We start from the raw sequence: 18,476 nt of genomic DNA, 5'->3' as shown, positions 1-18,476 counted from the left end.
AAACACCCGCCAACGGCGGGAAGTCTGTGTGTCAGAGGAGGGAGACGGGTGTCAAACACAGGAGCTGTGCGGGGCGGGCAGGGGAGGCCCCGCCTTCGGAGGGACACGGGCCGAGGCCGGGCGGCCGCTCACCCGTCTCGATGGAGGCCTTGCCCCGCAGGAGCAGCTTCAGGCACTCGGCGTTGTCGGTCAGGCAGCAGTAGTGCAGGGCGGTGCTGCCCTTCCCCGTCTGCTTATCCAGGTTCCCACTGGCCGGGGACGGGGACAGAAGAAGAGAAAGAATGGTGAGTGACAGGCCGGGGGGCTGGGGCCCAGTGGGGGGGTGGGTTTCTCTGAATCCTCCTCTGCGTGCTGGGATCCGACGCCATGACTGCTCGTGCGGATGAGGCAGCCGTGGCATAAGGCCACCAGGGGACTGGCAGGATGGCGGAGGCCAGAAAGACACAGGGGCACCCGTGCTGCTGAGCAGGGGCCACGCCCAACCCCGCTCCCCCAACCCCCCCCCCCCCAAGCCAGCCCTGCACCGGGCCACCTCCAGCGTCTCCATCGTGCCCCAAGACGGCGGGGTCTGCCTGGGCCTTGGGAAGCCTGTGTGACGTGCGGGCCTGTCCCACAGAAGGGCGGGCCCGCTTGCTTTCACCCTACTACTGACACTTGTCAGGAAGGGGAAGAGCCGCTTTCCAGGGTCCAGAGGACAGAAGCTCCCCTGAGGTCGCTGTTCCCAGGCTGCCCTGACTGGACCCAGCTGACAGGGCCTCGCGATTTCTGGTCCCCCCAGTGCAAAACAGACCGGGTTACCCCAAAAGGCACCATGCTCCCCAGATGTGGGGCAAGCCACTCAACCCACTGGTGGACAGAGCCCTGAAGCATGGCTGTCATTGTGAGGAGGAGGGACAGCAGGGCGTTGTGGCCTCTGGAAGGACAGATGGGGACAGTCACCAGGAGGTGGCATCCACTGCTCTCCTCACGACAGAACCCGCTACACTGTCAGTGTGAAAATGAGCCTCATGTTCTGATCTCTCCCCTCTTCCTGCTGCCCTCCTTCCGTTCTGGCAAAGAGGAAGCCAGGATTTCCCTTCTCACGCTCCGAGAATCCACACTGGGGGAGGACGGCGCCAGAGCTGTTCCATCCAGGGTCCACGGAGCCGCTGGGACACGCCAGGCGCTGGCCGGGCGGCTTCCAGAGCCCGGTGAACCACCGACCGGCCCTAAGTTGTGCTATCTCTGGCCACTTCCGTACTTCCCCCCACCCCAACCCCCCAGGGACAGCAGGAAAAGGCAGAAACGCAAAATATGACCTTACTGTCGCACTGTGCAATTTTCCACACCATTTGGAGCCATTTCAGGGGCTTCTGACCAGGAACCCCTCCACCCCCCATTCCCCAAACCAGGATCAAGGAGTCAAGAGACACCTCATGGGTGTTTGGGGTGGGGCAGGCCTGCTGCCACCAGGCGGTGATACACCAGAGGGAGGTGGGACGCACCAAACAGCAGGACTCTGTGGCGTGTACACACACACACACACACACACAAACACACATGTTTAAAGGCAACTTCTAATTAAAATATAGAAGCAACTCTTCAAACTGGACAAAATGCCCACAGCCCAGTGCTGCAGTTTACAGTCTCAGCGAAGGCAGGTGGCTCAGGTCCCCGCTGCCCAGGGTACCCCGCCTGGGTCTTGTGAGACACAAGGGATGTGAGCATGGGGATGGCCCTGTGCATGGGGTGGTCGTGGGGGCCGCAGTCTGCCTTCCGGGGCCCGGATTCGGATGTCTCAATCTGAGGTCTCCTGAGTCCCAGATGCCCGAAGGTGGATCTTGCAGACACCATGAAGGGTCTCTGCCCCCACGCTCTAGGGTCTCAGGACTGGTGCCTGGCGGCTCACTTCCTGTCCCACAGCCACACAGTGAGGCAGGAAGCTGATCCTCCCTCAGAAACACCACGGAACAAAATCAAATGCCTCTCCTGAGGGTGGAACACCTACCTGTTCTGGACTAAAAAGTCTACGATGTGGAGAGAAGTCCGGTCCACCGATCTGACGGCAAGATGCAGGGCGGTTTCATCCGGCTCCTAAAGACCAAAGAGAAACATTCCAGAATCCCAAGGGGAGCATTCAGTCTTGTGTTCACTGTGAGCAAAACTGTGTATCTTTCTTCCAAAGGCCTTTTATTCTTTCTCTCAAGTCGTTTTTTTTTTTAATGTTTTATTTATTTTTGAGAGAGAGAGAGAGAGAGAGAGAGAGCCAGCGTGAGCAGGGGAGGGTCAGAGAGAGAGGGAGACACAAATCTGAAGCAGGCTCCAGGCTCTGAGCTGTCAGCACAGAGCCTGACACGGGGCTCAAGCCCACAAACCATGAGATCATGACCTGAGCTGAAGTCAGACGCTTAACCGACTAAGCCCCCCAGGTGCCCCTCAAATCGCTTCTAAGACATGTGGTGCCCCTCTAGTCTCCACAGCCAACTCTGCCCCTGGGACCATTTCCAGACTGGTCTTCTTTCCTCCACAGAAAGTAATGAGAAATTCAGGGCTTTCATCTCAAAGTCTCCTCTATCTTTACATTCCCATCTCTGTACCAACAACATGCGGTGTTGCCTATAAATGTGTGTGTGGGGGTCTTCGTCCAAAGACCCCGGAAGTTTCCCCAGTCCTCCTGTGCCCAATCTTTAATACCTGTTTCCTGAATAAACATAAATGCTTATTTTTAAAACAACATTAGAGTTTTTCATTCTGTATTTACAGGTAAGGCCAGGAGCGCTAAGCCCAGACTGTCTTCAATTTCTACTAGGGAACACAGGACCCCCACTGCCTTTTCTGAAAGAGTTCTGGCAGGTGGGGGAGGATCAGAGGAGGCTGGTCTCAGGTGGGTGGGTGGGTGGGTGAGAGAGCTGGAGGCAAAGGAAATATCCATGGAATGGGGAACGTGGGATAAAGAGGGAGGCGCCCCCCAATCCACCTGCCTGGGCTGCTCAGCCAGCCAGGGCCACTCCCCTGTCCTCTGCCTGGGGCAGGGGCTTGACCTTTCTCTCTAACATTGGGCATCAGGCTCCACAGAGCTCGTGCTCGGCTGCTAGGGGGTAACGCCCGGCATCCCGCGCCTTCCTTATGAGGGTAAGGAGGTTTCCAGGGAATGTGTGTCTACAGGGTCGCCCGTGGAAGAGAATTAGGACGCACGCCAAGCTGTGACACTGGTGACCGGTTTCCTGTGGACTCGATCCTGACGGTAAGATCCCATGCCACCTTGAGACCCCACCCTCTCAACAAGGCCCTCCCAGGAAACTGGGGGGTGTCCCTCCTTCTCGTGCTCCCTTGGGGAGGAGGGCGCAGGCACGTAACAGGCTGAGGGGCTCCCCCTCCCAGGGATGCCTCCCTGCTCACGGGAGACCGGGCTTCTCCGGCCTCTGAGAAGACGCTCCCTCCCCCAGGGCACGGGCTTTCCTTCCAGGGCTGGCATTGTATTTTTGGTTGAAGAAGAATAAACCACCAATTTCTTCCCCAGAATCCAGTGCCATCTTCCTTCAGAGAATTACACCACTTGGTCAGCATTTCGGATGACACTGCCCTGCCATTTTTCCCCTCTCTTTCTTTGCTTTTTAGAAAGTAGCAAGCCACACTCTTACGTGTCCGTTGGCCAGTGGGATTTTTTCTGTGAGATCCACGCCATCAGCATACGCTTGGAGTAACCCAAAAATGTCTCTGGTTTTGACGGCCTCACAAAGGCTGTGGAGCTTTGCTGCATTGTCCGCATGCTTCTTCCTCGCATACTTCCTCTCGATGTACTTGGCAGTAATGTAGTCCTTCCTGGCATTCCTGAAACCAAGCATAACCACCTTGTGAATGATTAAGGGCCTCTATTCAAACATATCTAACCTTCAATCATCTGTAACAATTTAAAAAAATTCCTGCACACGCCCTCCGTGCAGGAAGCACCGTGGGGAGCAGGGAGTAATCGGCTGTGTGACCGTGCAGTGCCTGTGTCCAGGGACACCTAGAGCATCGAGATCCTCCAGTTTCCAACACAAGAGGCTACAAGGCCAGGTGCAGGGTACCTGGGCCTGACTCAGGTGCCAAAGGTAACTGGCCAGGTTAGGCAGGCTGGGAGGCCCTCCCTGAGAGTGAAGAGAGTGTCAGGCGCCTGGGGGGCTCAGTCGGTTGAGCATCTGACTTCGGCTCAGGTCATGATCTCACAGTTCTTGAGTTCAAGCCCCGCACTGGGCTCACTGCTGTCAGCACAGAACCTACTTCAGAACCTCTGTCCCCCCTCTGACCCTCCCTGGCTTGCACTCGCTCTCTCTGTCAAAAATAAATAAACATTAAGAAAAAAAAAAGCGTGAAGTCAGTTATCTTCTTGTTCGTAGGCACTGTGTCTGGCAGAAAACGCACCCCACGTCTGATGAACCAGAACAAATGGGCAGCTTTTGTGGTCTATCTTCTGGCCTTCACATGGCAGTGTGTTCACAGACTACCTCCCCCACAGAGTGCACAATGGCAGCCACTCCAGGGAAGGCACCAGGAGTGTGGGTTCAGATCCCACCCCTACCATTCAGACGGCACATGCATCCTGGGACACACATTTCGTTTCCTTAGGTCTCAAGTCCTATGTGTGCAAATGTGTACAACACGCCCTCATAGAACTGGGAAAAATACGTGAACCGACACATTTGCTGGGCACTCAGTAGGTCCTCAGGGCCTGGAACTTGCCTACTGAACTTAAAAATGGAAAGCAAGGGGCGCCTGGGTTGCTCAGTCGATTAAGCGTCTGACTTAGGGTCGGGTCATGATCTATCATGGTTTGTGGCTTCAAGCCCCGTGTCGGGCTCTGTGCTGACAGCTCAGAGCTTGACACCTGCTTCTGATTCTGTGTCTCCCTCTCTGCCCCTCCGTCTCTCTCTCAAATAATAAACATTAAAAAATAAGTTTTAAAGCTGGAGAGCAAGAAAAACAGTAGCTCCTGGTCAGGAGGACCCTCAGCATCTTACTCCAAGGACCTTATCACACAACAGCAGCAACAACAAAAAATGTAGACAGGAGTTTTGAGAGATACACTAAATAGAAATTCCCTGTGGCGATCCAGTGAGACGTGTCAGGAAGCAGCCCAGAGACCCATCAGCCGCTGAAGAGAGGCGCACATGCGGCTGCCTGCACAATGCAGTGCTGTTCAGCCACACCAAGGAACAGAGTTCTGACACGGGCTACATCGTGGCTGAGCCCTGAAAACATCATGTGACAGAAAAGAAGCCAGACAGACACACAAGGCCACACATTGTGTGATCCCACTGACACAAAATGTCTGGAAGAGGCAAAGGTGGAGGGGCAGAAAGCAGAGTAGCAGGGCTGGGGGGTGGGGGGTGAAGGAGTGGAGGGTGGAGTAGGTGATGCTTAACAGGCACAGCGTTTTGTTTCGGGGACATAAAAGTGTTCCAAATTGTGGTGATGGATGTGTACTCTGTGAATAGGGTGAACTTCACTGAATCCCCATTTATTTATTTTTTTAAATGTTTTACTTTTTTTTTTTTCGAGAGGGAGAGAGCATGGTGGGGGAGGGGCAGAGAGAGTGGGAGAGACATAGAATCTGAAGCGGCTCCAGGCTCCAAGCCTGATGTGGGGCTCAAACCCATGAACCGTGAGATTGTGACCTGAGCCGAAGTTGGATGCTAAATGACTGAGCCACCCACGCACCCCCGGAATTTCCATTTAAATGGGTGAATTGGGGGCGCCTGGGTGGCTTAGTCGGTTAAGCGTCCGACTTTCGCTTAGGTCATGATCTCGCGGTTCGTGAGTTCGAGCCCCGCGTTGGGCTCTGTGCTGACTGCCAGCTCAGGGCCTGGAGCCTGTTTCAGTCTGTGACTCCCTCTCTCTCTGACCCTCCCCTGCTCACGCTGTCTCTCTCTCTCTCTCCTAGAAATAAATAAAACATTAAAAAATAAATAAATAAATAAATGGTGAATTGTACGGTATGTGAATTGTATTTCAATCAGGTTGGTAAAAAAAAGCATGTCAGAGAAAACTAAGTTCCACTGACAATACAAAAACTTAACTTGGGCCACCAGATGTACAGAGAACGGCCCAGCAGGATTGATCTCCTTGGTTCCTTTCTGGAAAGTGTGAAGTACACTGAATTTCAAGGAACTGGGCAGGGGAGGCTGAAGGAAGAGCCAGGGCCCGGTGGCAGCTCTGGGAGCCCGCACAGTTCAGGGCCCAGGCTCCGGGTCAGACGGCTGCTCACACAGGCTCCATTGCCTCATGTTGAGGGGACAGGAGGTCACAGGAGACAGCCCAGCACTCTGGGGACGCCAGCTGTAATGACCACAACGGCCTGGTCGGTTCTTCTCAGCTCAGGGGCCGCTCCTTCCCATGCTGCCACCAGGGCTGGGCCAACCGCGTCTGCCATCACGTCACCAGCAGTCAGCCACCGAGCCCCTCGGGTCAACGCCGCAGGCCCCAGGGGGCAGCCGACTCCAGGCTCCCAGCGGCGGGTGGCTTCTCTCCCCACCACCCTGACCCAAGACATTCACTGCCAGTGTTAGTGAAACGCAGACTGCATCAACTGTGCTAACCGACGTCCCGTGTGTCACCTCACAAACACACACCCCGTTTGGTCCTTGCGACATATGCTGTCAACTTTTTTCACCTCCCCGGTGAGGATAAGTAAACAGGAGTCTAGCAAGGGGACACACGCAGCAGGCAAGCTCCCTGAGGGCAGCCCTGCTCTCCGGGCCCATGTTCTCCTCGGGGGGCCTCCTAGCACATTCTGGAGAAAAGCAATGAACTTAAAATGACAACACATTCAGCATGTGTTCAGGAGAGGCCCGTACTTCTGAAGGGTGCGCCTGCGTGAGGCCCTTAATCACAGAAAAGGAACAGCGCTGTCTCCATAAACAGACAAATCGGCCTGCTTCCCCCGCCGACCGATTTCTAGCCCCCCACACCCAGCCCCCCAAATCCAAAATTTGGGGATTCGTCGGCCACCAGAGGGCCTTTGGCTTCCCTGTCAACAGATTAATCCGCAGATGGTGTGTCGTCCTGAGATAAAACCAGAAGCATAGACTCCTTTTCATCTGCAAGTAAAATATCGGCTTATTTAAATAGCCACAGAGCTGGGGCTTTATCTTTGACTTGTTGATTTATTAAATATGCACTGAACCACCACAAGCAACATATTGTGGTGGGAAATACAAAAATCAGGAAGACGTGCTCTATTAGAGAAATATGTGTAAATACTTCGGTGTGATAGCAAGTGGGATGAAATGTTTTTAAATCGAGCCAAAGGCTACAAGAGCAGAGAGACCAGCAGTTAATTTCACCTGAGCGAGTGTGCAAGTAGGTGGCATTTTGCCATCACACGGGCCATCCACCCTCATTTTGGGGGAAGAAAAAGGGGGAGGGCTAAACTTCCTTTTCATTTGTGCCACAGCTGGCAGTGGGTGGGGGGTATTTCAAAGCAGACAAAACGTTTATACTGAAGGATTCAAAGCAGATCATGTTCATGTTTTCGAATCATCTAGCCCCAGAGTAGACAAATCCTCTGCTTTTATAAAGCACCTCTGGTACTTGGAAGAAATGACTTGTCATACATTTTGCTCAAAACTGATCAATATTACAGCAGTTCGGGAGGGTGGCACCTTCCTGATATGTCGTTTAGGCTGTATATAAACGTAGCACAGCAGACCATGACATTTCCTTTGTGAAACGGGGTCTCCCAGCGATCCCAGGGACAGCTGGCTCACCTCTGGGTAACTCTCCAATTGAAATCTAAATGGAGGGGTGCCTGGGGGGCTCAGTCGATTAGGCGTCGACTTCGGCTCAGGTCATGATCTCACAGTTAGTGAGTTCAAGCCCCGCATCGGGCTCTGTGCTGACAGCTCAGAGCCTGGAGCCTGCTTTGGATTCTGTGTCTCCCTCTCTCTCTGCCCCTTCCCCCTCACCCCTCTCAACAAGCATTTAAAAAAAAGAAAAGAAAAGAAAAGAAATCTAAATGGGAGGACCCTAATTTCTCAAGGTATGTGGGATCGGTGCATAGCACTTACGTGGCCTCTACCACTGCCCTCACCCAGGGGGAGCGAGCAGAGCAGCCAACACCACCGGCCCCACGTCTGCCTCACCACCGCTGATGACCGTCCCTATGGCTCTGTGAGCAGGTGAGTGTTCTCAGAGGGCTCAGAGCAGCTCACAAACCTGCCCAGGTCCCACGATCGGCTAAGGTCCTACGTCCTCTACCGCCTGCGTCTCCAGGTCTGGGTAAGAACACAGATTTGGAACTCAGATTTTCACACAGAGAGGATGGTAACTTAGCCTCGTGCCCAGTATCCAATCCCCCGGAAATGCAATGGCCAGCACCTGCTGCAGGATTCCGACAGGAAGCAGCTTTCATTCAACACCAACCGAATCCTCTCAGATACCGGACACCTGACAGGGTGTGTAAGGGGCACGGTGTGTTCATGCCCTTGGATGTCTAGGCTCTCTTACTGCATTGCTGCCTCCCCCAGATGCACAAGAACGCAGGTCAAACCATCTCAGCTTCCCAAAGCCAGGTCTCAACAAACCGGTTACAAACACCTACAAGGGCCTGTACCCACCCTGCTGTGTGAACACCACCACTCCCAGAGCCCTGCCCACTGCTCCCCCGCTGCTGTGTGAATACCACCACTCCCAGAGTCCTGCCCACTGCTCCTCACCTGCTGTGCTTGAGGAGACACCTATGCCAGCCATTCTCTTTCTACCTTCTTCCAAGGGCAATGCGGTCTCTGTGAATGAATTCTTCTACTCTCTCCTATCACACTGTTCTCATTTCCTCCTCTCCTGGGGGATCACTGGGGTCCAGACTCAGTACTTAAATGCAGGTGTTTGGCCTTTAACTGCCCCGGGGACACCCCTCTTCCTTCTGTCTGCCCCACTCTGCACTGTACAATAGCAGGTCATCACCCCCCGGCCACCTGGAGCAGACATGCCATCCACGGCCCGCACCTGCTGGTCTTCCTCCATCTACCTCTTGAGCCCAAAGACCAGTGTAAGCCGGTGATTTACACTCTGTTTGATAAGACTGGCAGGAAAATCTCCTGTCAGGCCAGATGGATGCATGAGGCACAAAAACTTCTCGGTCAGATATGTGTCAAAAGTAAAACAAAGACAAAAAATTCTTGTTTAAGAAAACAGTAAACTCTCAACATTTGCAAGGACGCTGGGCCAGAAAACGATATGTGGCTCAGAATCTATCCAGAGAGGGCGCCTGGGTGGCTCAGTTGGTTAAGCATCCAACTTCAGCTCAGCTCACAATCTCGCAGTTTGTGGGTTCAAGCCCTGTGCTGACAGCTCAGAGCCTGGAGCCTGCTTCAGATTCTGTGTCTCCCTCTCTGTTTGCCCCTCCCCCACCTGTGTTCCCTATCTCTCTCTCAAAAATAAACAAACATTAAAAACATTTTTAGGGGCGCCTGGGTGGCTCAGTTGGTTGAGTGTCCAACTTCGGCTCAGGTCATAATCTCACGGTTTGTGGGTTCAAGCCCCACATCGGGCTCTGTGCTGACAGCTAGCTTAGCCTGGAGCCTGCTTCAGATTCTGTTTCTCCCTCTCTCTCTGACCTTCCCATGCTCACGCTCTCTCTCAGAAATTAATAAAAACATTAAAAAGTTTAAAAAAATAAAATAAAAAAAACATTTTTAGAACCTATACAGAGAGGAGGAGAGAGGACACCCCTGACGCAGAAGGTGAGGAGGTACCCGCATGCCAACAGTGAGTATGACACTAGTCCTCTCTCTTTCACAAAGAACATCGACCAAAGCTGCTTGCCTGTGGCCTCTTCCTAAGAAAACCAGCCACACCGATTTTTTATCTGGAAACCCAGAAAGGTGACTTACAAAAAACCCCAAACAAGCCAGGGTGATCTATTCCCTAAAGAAGCAACAACTGAGATACCCCAAACCTGCTACTGTCCTGCCTCACGGGGCTCGAGTGCGAGGCCAGTCTTTGCTCAGAAAATGAGAACAGCCAGTTGCATACTTACATGTCACTGCCCGGGTTGGGCTTGACCGAGTCCTCAGCCGGAAGGCAGCATTCCATAATCTCATTGAAGCCTGCATTCCCAATATTCTTGGCAAGCTGCAAAAACAGAAGTCAATTTCAGGGCTCTCAATTATTAATACATCCCACTGCTACACACTACTCATGCATGATGATTTATTTATTTAATGGCCACTAAGAAATAGAGCAATCAGGTGGTTTGCCATCAATAAAGATGGACAAAACCCAAACCCCAAAGGCACTTGTAAAACTAGAGATAAGCAGCAGGTCTATTAGAAAGAAATGTTCACAAAATGTCCCCTGGATGAAGCACCTCGGTGGACAGGAAGGGGCAGTAACTTGGTCCAATGTCAGTTTCCATCCTTATCCACTCCCCCCAGAGCACCTGTGTTCCAACTGAGATGGACCAAAAAAGATCTATTTATGCCAGCCAGGAGGTGGCTCTCTACAGCGGAGGGTGCTGGGCCCGGAGGCCAAGACTCAGGCACTCGGGCTCAAATCATGGTTCTCTTTCCTGGCTTTGTGACCACACCCAAGTCAGTTTACCTGAGTTTAGATTTTTCACCAGTAAAACAGGCATAATGCCTACGTTGCTGAGTTGTAATAATAACAAAGTGGGACAATTTAGGTGAAAGCGTTCTATAAACTGAAGCACAAAAATGGACTTGTTCCCCAGGTAAGGTCCTCGCCCAATGTTCAACCTTCTTATTCGTTAAAATTTAAATGAACACATTTTATGCTTCCTGCATACGAGGCAGGGCATTCGCTGCAGCTAAGACAGGGAGACAAACGTCACGGCTTGTCTTAGTGGAGCTCAGTATGGCAACTGGTGCTCTCTTCAGTGGACACCACACAAACTCTGAGGGCCCAGGAGCCCCTTAAAAGCAGGGGTTTAATCATCTTATTGGAGCGGCCAGCCCAGCACCTGACAGAGATCAGCTTCTTCTGTGGTGAGTGAAACAGAACTGAAAGCCAGCCCCTGGCGCGGGGCTTTGATGAGAACAGGTATTTCACCTTCAGCGTTGAACATGGCACGACAGGGCGTGTGGAGCCGCTGATATTTCTATTCTTGAGCAGTGATGTGGCCACGCGTTACCGGGGATGTTGTGGGAGCTAAGGCAGCAGTGAAATGGGACCGTGAGGGACGCCGCAGGACAAGGGACGTGGGACACCTTGGTAGCGCCCAATGCGTTTCCTAATTTTACCGTCCATGGTACAGTGAACAGTGTCCTAGATGGCTCAAAGCACCAGGCACTCACCAGCCACACCTGGGTCCTCAGGCCACTGTCAGGTGACAAAATCTGGGGCGGCCTCACTGCAGTTTCCTCGAGAACCATGTCAGGTGACAATGCCCACGTTCCACGGACCCAATGCCTGCAATGTTTTCTTGGATCGTCAGTGTCCGACCCGGGACTGAAGCTCAGTATCAGGGGCCCTGTTTGGAGCCAGGCATGGTCAAGTGACCCCATCTTTCAATATAACACGGACACCATCCCCTAGCCAGTCACAGTCGTCTCCCTTCAGAAGGTAAGGCACAGAACCAGCCACAGCGCCCTTCCGTGAGCGAGGGCCCCACATGCCTGAGTCTGTGCTAAGCAGATGGGAGGGGGAGGCGTGAGGAGGAGAATTCCCCAGGAATCGGCTGCTTCCCTTCTGCTTGGACTTGGCTGGTTTGCGAGGGGACAGCTGGTCCAGGGAGCCACCGCATCCGTGTGTCACGCTCGCCCAGTGCAGAGAAATGTGCCGCCTCACAGTTTTGCCAAGTTCCAGTGAATACTTCGGCCTGCAGAGGACTCCTTTAGAGTCATCAACGAAAGCAAAGCGTTTGCAGATGTTAGCTGCGGGGTCTTGTCGGGTAAGTGTGGGTCCCAGCGGGCCAAGGGGGCAGAAGCCAAGGAAACAACAAGGCTGGTGGTAAGCATGGTAAGCAGCCCCCAACACACGTGCCCCCCACTCCAGGAGGACTCCGATCAGATCTAGGAGCGTCCGGGGCACTTTAAGTGCTACATCACTCAGCGTCACAAATCCCAGCCCCAGGTCTGTCCGCGCATGCACACGGAGTCCTCAGATGCGCTTGGCACCGAGCACGAGACACGGCCCTGCTTGGGGAGAGCTCTGAGCTCAGTCTTTTTTTTTTTTATTTTTAAAGTTTATTCACTTATTTTGAGAGAGAGCACATGCCCCAGCAGGGGCAAGACGGTGGGGGGGAGGGGGTGCGGAGGGAGAATCCCAAGCAGGCCCCATGATGTCACTGCAGAGCCTGACATGAGGCTCGATCTCCTGAACCATGAGATCATTACCTGAGACGAAACCCAGAGTTGGATACTCAAGCAACTGAGCCACCCAGGCGCCCCAGATAGAGCGCAGTCTAAGGAGACAGAGATGAATAGACAGAAATGCACGGTGCTAAGGGCAGAGAAAGAAGTCTGCACTGAGCACGGAGTATGGAGACGGCACAGGTATGTGTCAGCACGGCAGTGAAAATGCCCATGACACCACACACGCCCTGCGTGGAACCCCATGTCCCTCTGCCTCACTGCGCGGAAGCACCTGAGGACAGGGACCAGAGCCACACGTTTCTGGAGACCCTTAGCATTGACCTGTGCCCAGCCCATGGAGCCGGACTGAGACCTTGGAGTTTATCCAGAAATTGTTTTTAGAGTTTGGGGTGAGGATGGGGAAAACCTCCTGCCTGTCTTCCTGTTTCCAGAGGGAGGGACACCTACGGCTGTGACAGTCTTCCCTGCTCTTAGCTCCCTGAGGGGAGGAGTGGGCAAATGATGGAAAGAACTTTCATGGCCGGGGTCCTCAGCCCCGCCACACCCACGGGACGCCATGCTCAGGGCTGTGGGCTGCTCCTGCCCGAGCCCGGGGCTGTTCCCACACGTGCAAACCTTATTAATCAATCTGGCCTCTTGTAACAATGAATCAGACGTTTGATCTCTCAACTGGCTCCAAATCCATGCGGGGAACTGGGGAGTTATTTCCTGGGCCCTCACATCCCAGACGTGGGGAAGGCTGGAGCGCGTCTCTAATGTACACACGGGTAAAGGCCCAGGGCGGTGAGGGCTGGACCCCGGCAAGCAGAGCTGAGAAATGCTTTAAATGCCTACCTCCAAAAACAAGAGACCAAAATAATTCTCTGGGGTACATGGGAAAAAACTGTTTTCACCTAAGCTTTTAAAAATTCTATTTTTGACATAATTTATGAACTATATAATATACCTCTTAGTAATATAGCTCTAATTATATATTGTTTTATATATACACGTTTTGGTGTTCAGTTTCTTTCTGATAGGGTGTGTAGTTAAAAAAAAATTCAGAGATGTTATTTAAAATGAACAGGTCGGGGTGCCTGGGTGGCTCAGATGGTTAAGTGTAGGAATTCGTCTCAGGTCATGATCTCATGGTTCGTGGGTTCAAGCCCCGCATCGGGCTCTGTGCTGACAGCTAACTCAGAGCCTGGAACCTGTTTCAGATTCTGTGTCTCCCTCTCTCTCCGACCCTCCCCTGCTCACACTATCTCTCTCTCTCTCTCAGAAATAAAACATTAAAAAAAATTAAAAAAAAAAAAAAAGAAAGGGCCACAGGCTCTGGGGTGTGATGGTCTAGAGCATAAATCCTGGCTTCAGTTCTCTGGCCTCATTTAAAAAAAATTTTTTTTTAACATTTATTTATTTATTTCTAGGGGGTGGGGGAGAGAAAGAGAAAGAGAGAAAGAGAGAGAGAGAGAGAGAGAGAAAGAGAGAGAATATGAGTGGGGAGGGGTACACAGAGGGAGACAGAGGATCCCAAGCAGGCTCCACGCTGTCAGCACAGAGCACGATGTGGGGCTCGAATCCCTGAACTATAACATCATGACCTAAGCTGAAATTAAGGGTTGGGTGCTTAACCAACTGAGTCACCCAGGTGCCCTGGCCTCATTTTTAAAGACAGAGTTCTTGTTTGGGTCAGACACGGTATATGTAAAGTACCCCAGGACAATGCCTGAACATAACAGTTGCTCGCTAAATGGTAGCTGGTACCACATATTTTGCTGCCCTTAATTTCCAGGGAGCAGCTGCACGGGAGTCCCAGGAAACAGTGGTTCCCGCTGTGAGGATGTGCTCACAGAAGACTGTGGAAGAAGATTTTAAAATTATGGGCACAAGTAAAATTTCATATGAAAGTTTCCTTTACCAACTTCATGTACGATGTCAGATTGATCATATGATACGAGGACCCCGGTACCAACGGTGTTATCTTACGTGTGAACTGGAAATCCGTGCTAAAATGATCTGTGTTGGGGCAGAAGATCTACCTTTCCAAAATCTGTATTTACCAGGAGCATTTCTGGAAGTGAGTCTGCTTTCAAATCTGAGGATACTGAGCACATGTGATAGAGGACAGGTTCAAGGGGTGTGATCTCCCAGAACTAATTAGTGCTTCACGTACGCGTGTCTTTCCACTGAGTGAGATGTGATTCTAACAGCAGGTAGAGAGAAGAGATTACTGCTAACCAGCCACCTTCACAGATGCCGCTGAAACCCGTTCAGTTAACATGGAAGTCAAGCCTGCTTTGAAACCATAATAAAAAAAGAAGAAAATGATGACGTTTCCACAGCACACCCTCTAAGGGAACAGTGTGCAGATCCAAAACCAGAAAATCATTTATGGCACTAAGTAAAATGATTTTTATCAGGACGAATAATACGGTGAGGCCATATGGGCAATAGGAGTGGCAATCTACATGGTGGGTGCCTGTCTGTTTAGGGGTGTCATGCCAGTCAGAGAATGAAAGTCCCCGCCCATCACAGCGCATCACCCTGACATTCGGGCTCCAGGACTGACTGCCCTGAAGGACAAAGAATCACGGCGCCTGTAAAGCAACTTTGCCCAGGCTGCTGCCATGGACACGCTGGGAAGGTACTTCCCAGTTCACCCTCGTATTTCCTCTAATAGGGTACAAGGAGGCTCAATCAACATTTGCTGCACAATAACACACGCTACGACAAACAACTCACCCGGAGACCCTGATGTCCCTGCCCTGCACATGCTAAAGTTTCATACTTGCAGCAGAACACCAGAGTGGACTCTCCCCGTGGATTCACACATTAGGACACGTGGATCGTTGCTCTGAGAGGATTCAGTTAAAGTCATTCTGGAGTAGAGAATAATGGGAGCTAATCCTTCACAGGTCTTACTGTGTGCCCGGCGGAATTCTAAACACACACACACACACACACACACACAGGTCTATGTGTCAAGCCTTCTGGAAATCCTCTGTTTAAGCATCCAACTGTCTAAGCAGAATAAAAATAACCTGGGTGCTTCAAAAACACTTGAGCGTCTTATGCTTTATAGAAATGAATCCTAACCCTTGACAAACACTCTCCATGCATTGCCGAGCAGTCAGGGTTCTGGGGCTGAGCGGTCAGGGCCCAGGGCAGGACGTTAGGCCCACTGTCCTGGCACATGGTGGGTGGGGCCAGGGAAATGCCCACCTCCCGTGAGCAGCCAGCTGACCACACAAGCAGAACGGAGGGGCAAGCAGAGGGTGGGAATGGACCCCACAAGACTTGGGGGCCTTTTCCCTCTGTCTATAATAACTGAGGAAGAGGCAGACCAGGGAGAGTCTGAACTATGGCAGAGATCAGGTTCGGAAAATACTTGCAGATATTACATAAGCAGGCTCTGCCTGATGGCTCCAGAAGGCTGGTGCCTGGCCAAGTGTTAACCCCCTGTGAGGAGATGCAGACAGGCTCTGGGAGATAAAGGCCAGGATCCTAACCAGGGGGTCAGAAGCCACCTCGTGGATTCACCAAGATATGAACATCTTCCCTTCTACTTTCTTTGGTGTTTTCCTATTTAGTAGCCAAGTCTCATGAAGGCCATCAGTTTAATTTTTGAGATACATTTAAGCAGGTGTTAATAGATGTGCTTGGGTCAAGTTTCAACCAGCTCACAAGAGCCATTATTAAAATTACATTATATAAACTCCTAGTTGAGTAAATTATATTAAAAACAAAGTAATAAGTGCTCAAAACTCATCACCTCCTAATCATTTCACTATTCTGTTTCTGAAGCCAATGACAATCAGTGTTTGTGCGGTGAACTCAGTTACATTCAGGGACTCATGCTAGTTACTGATAATGACACAGATTTGAGAAAATGGCCATGGGAGGAGTACAGACATCTACGGACAGGCAGACTACAAAGCAGGGCTTTCTTTTTCTTAAACATTTGCTGGGGATGGAGGTGGGGGTGGGAGATGGGGGTGGGGACGAGATGAGGATGGGGGATGGGGGTGGGGGTGGGAGATGGGGTGGGGGCTGAGGATGGGGGTGGGGACAGGGGTGAGGATGGGGGATGGGGATGGGGTGGGGGTGAGGATGAGGATGGGGGTGAGGATGGGGGTGAGGATGAGGATGGGGGGTGAGGATGAGGATGGGGGGTGAGGATGGGGGTGGGGGACGGGGATGGTGGACAGTGGACGGTGGATGGGGGAGAGGGAGGGACAGTAGTGATGCTTAAATGCTCACCACACAGCAGGACAGGCCACCACAAAGACCAGTTTATGTCCCAGGCTCTTCAGAGGTGAGGCATGAGCTTTGGAGTCAGATTAAAGGCTCCCGCCCCAGATCTGGCAATTTAATAACTATATAACCTTGGGCACATTAAAACATTCAAAGCCTTAGTTCCTCTGTCATAAAGTGGGGATGAAGAGCAAGGTCACTGGGCTGTAGTGAAGGACAAATGTGCTAATACATACAAAGAGCTCTGGGAAGTGCCTGGTACAAAATACGCAATTATGATGTCACCACAAATCACTTAACACTTCCCACTGATGTGAGGAAATCAAGACAGTACACCAACTGCCATGGTTTACCAGCGCTTTCTGAGAATTGGTGTTTCTTTGAAATATACTGTGGGAATGTCGAGTGTAACCACCGCCAGTTGCCCAGGCTACCTCTTGTGCATGCGCAGCTCCACGATGCAGGCTAAATGCTTCATGACACTGACAAGAACGGCACTGCGGAACCAAGAATACACTGCCTGAGTCTTGCTGCGTCTGGCTTCGTTTTTAACGTTAAGTAATCAGGGGCGTGACTACCCGGGAGCCCGGAATCCGCTCTCGTTTCTCCCAACTTCACCGTTCAAGACCATAAAGGAATCCTTCGCCAAGACCAGAAAGATTTGACAAGAGAGTTCAAAATGCACTGTAAGTTCAGACCCTGCTTCTGGAGTGGTCATCAGTAAAATTTACGGCCCCTTGAGAAGTACACTGACCACAATAATTGATTTCCTGTCAAGACTACTGCTCTTTTCATTACAATCAATGGCAATCTACATCCACTCAACGTTCACTGCCCAATGCCCAGCTACACCAAGAATTTCAAACACTGCCTCTCAACTAGCAATCATGGGCTTTGCAAACAGTCCACAAAAGCTCCATTTTAGGTGGCCTCAAGACACCTGGTGTGATGTGCCTTTTCCTCCATGGGGCCGGTGTCAATACTCTGGACATTACTTCACAGAAAATGCTTCAGGCTCCCAGTATCCTTCTACACCACGCTGTACAGCTTATATATTATCACTGAACCAAGAAGGAACCCCTTCTTTAGAAATGAAGGCAGTGGCCCATATCTTTTTTTTTTTTTAATACTTTATTTCTGAGAGAGAGAGAGAGAGAGAGAAACAGCATGAGCAGGGGAGGGGCAGAGAGAGAGGGAGACACAGAATCCGAAGCAGGCTCCAAGCTCTGAGCTGTCAGCACAAAGCCTGACACGGAGCTCGAACCTATGAACCGTGAGATCGTGACCTGAGCTGAAGTTGGACGCTTAACCAACTGAGCCACCCAGGCACCCCAGCAGTGGCCCATATCTTGCCCAAAGGGAGACAGTAAGGGGCAGAGGAAAAGTGCACTGGAGGCCTGAGCCAGGTCGTGACCACAGACTTGGCAGGGATCTGTTGGGGGCTCTGGAGAACGAGCCCTCAACTGGCTCTGGGCTTTCCGTTCTGCACACGCTTAAGGAACAGGGTGACCTAGACTGTGTCACCATCATATTCCACGTCTTAAACACCTCTCTCTCTCTCCTTTTTTGTGTCACTTCACCTTATTAATTTAGAAACAAGGTTTTACAACAAAAAGTCCCTTCAACTACCAGTAGCTGAGAAGGAGGAATGATCACTGAGGTTCTAATTGCCCAAACCCATATGGTGAAAACCAATCACCAAGAGCCCAGAGGAATCGCAAGAAAGCAACATGGGTTCGAACGCCAAGATGAAAACTTAGCATTTGGTGGATTCATTTTCATTTCAAAATCAATGACTGGAGAATTACCAGCAGCTCAGATGTTCCCAATACATCTAATGTCAGCGACTGCATCCTGGAGTAGTGAACCCCGAGCTCTCGGTGGATTCCGGAACACTCGATACAGGTCAGGATGCCCAGATTGGTGGAGAGCCAGGTAGGATCTGCC

General features: G+C 51.6%; 1 protein-coding gene across 4 annotated transcripts in view; it reads right to left on the bottom strand.

The window, feature by feature from the left end:
* ASAP2 (ArfGAP with SH3 domain, ankyrin repeat and PH domain 2) overlaps positions 1–18,476 on the bottom strand; it is a 172,396-nt gene that overhangs the window by 18,788 nt on the left and 135,132 nt on the right. For all 4 annotated transcript variants that reach the window (XM_039231024.1, XM_039231025.1, XM_039231026.1 and 1 more), the window contains 5 exons: positions 18,338–18,471; positions 9,998–10,092; positions 3,621–3,810; positions 1,988–2,073; positions 133–248 (listed from right to left, as the gene is read on the bottom strand). In XM_039231024.1, the coding sequence (XP_039086955.1) occupies positions 133–248; positions 1,988–2,073; positions 3,621–3,810; positions 9,998–10,092; positions 18,338–18,471 (621 nt within the window). The remainder of the gene's footprint in view (positions 1–132; positions 249–1,987; positions 2,074–3,620; positions 3,811–9,997; positions 10,093–18,337; positions 18,472–18,476) is intronic.

Source organism: Hyaena hyaena, unplaced genomic scaffold (assembly GCF_003009895.1).
Source record: "Hyaena hyaena isolate Hyena2069 unplaced genomic scaffold, ASM300989v1 scaffold_53, whole genome shotgun sequence".
In the NCBI taxonomy this organism is placed as follows: Eukaryota; Metazoa; Chordata; class Mammalia; order Carnivora; family Hyaenidae; genus Hyaena; species Hyaena hyaena.
The sequence above is the reverse complement of the archived record's forward strand: the minus strand, read 5'-3'. Positions and strand labels throughout refer to the sequence as shown.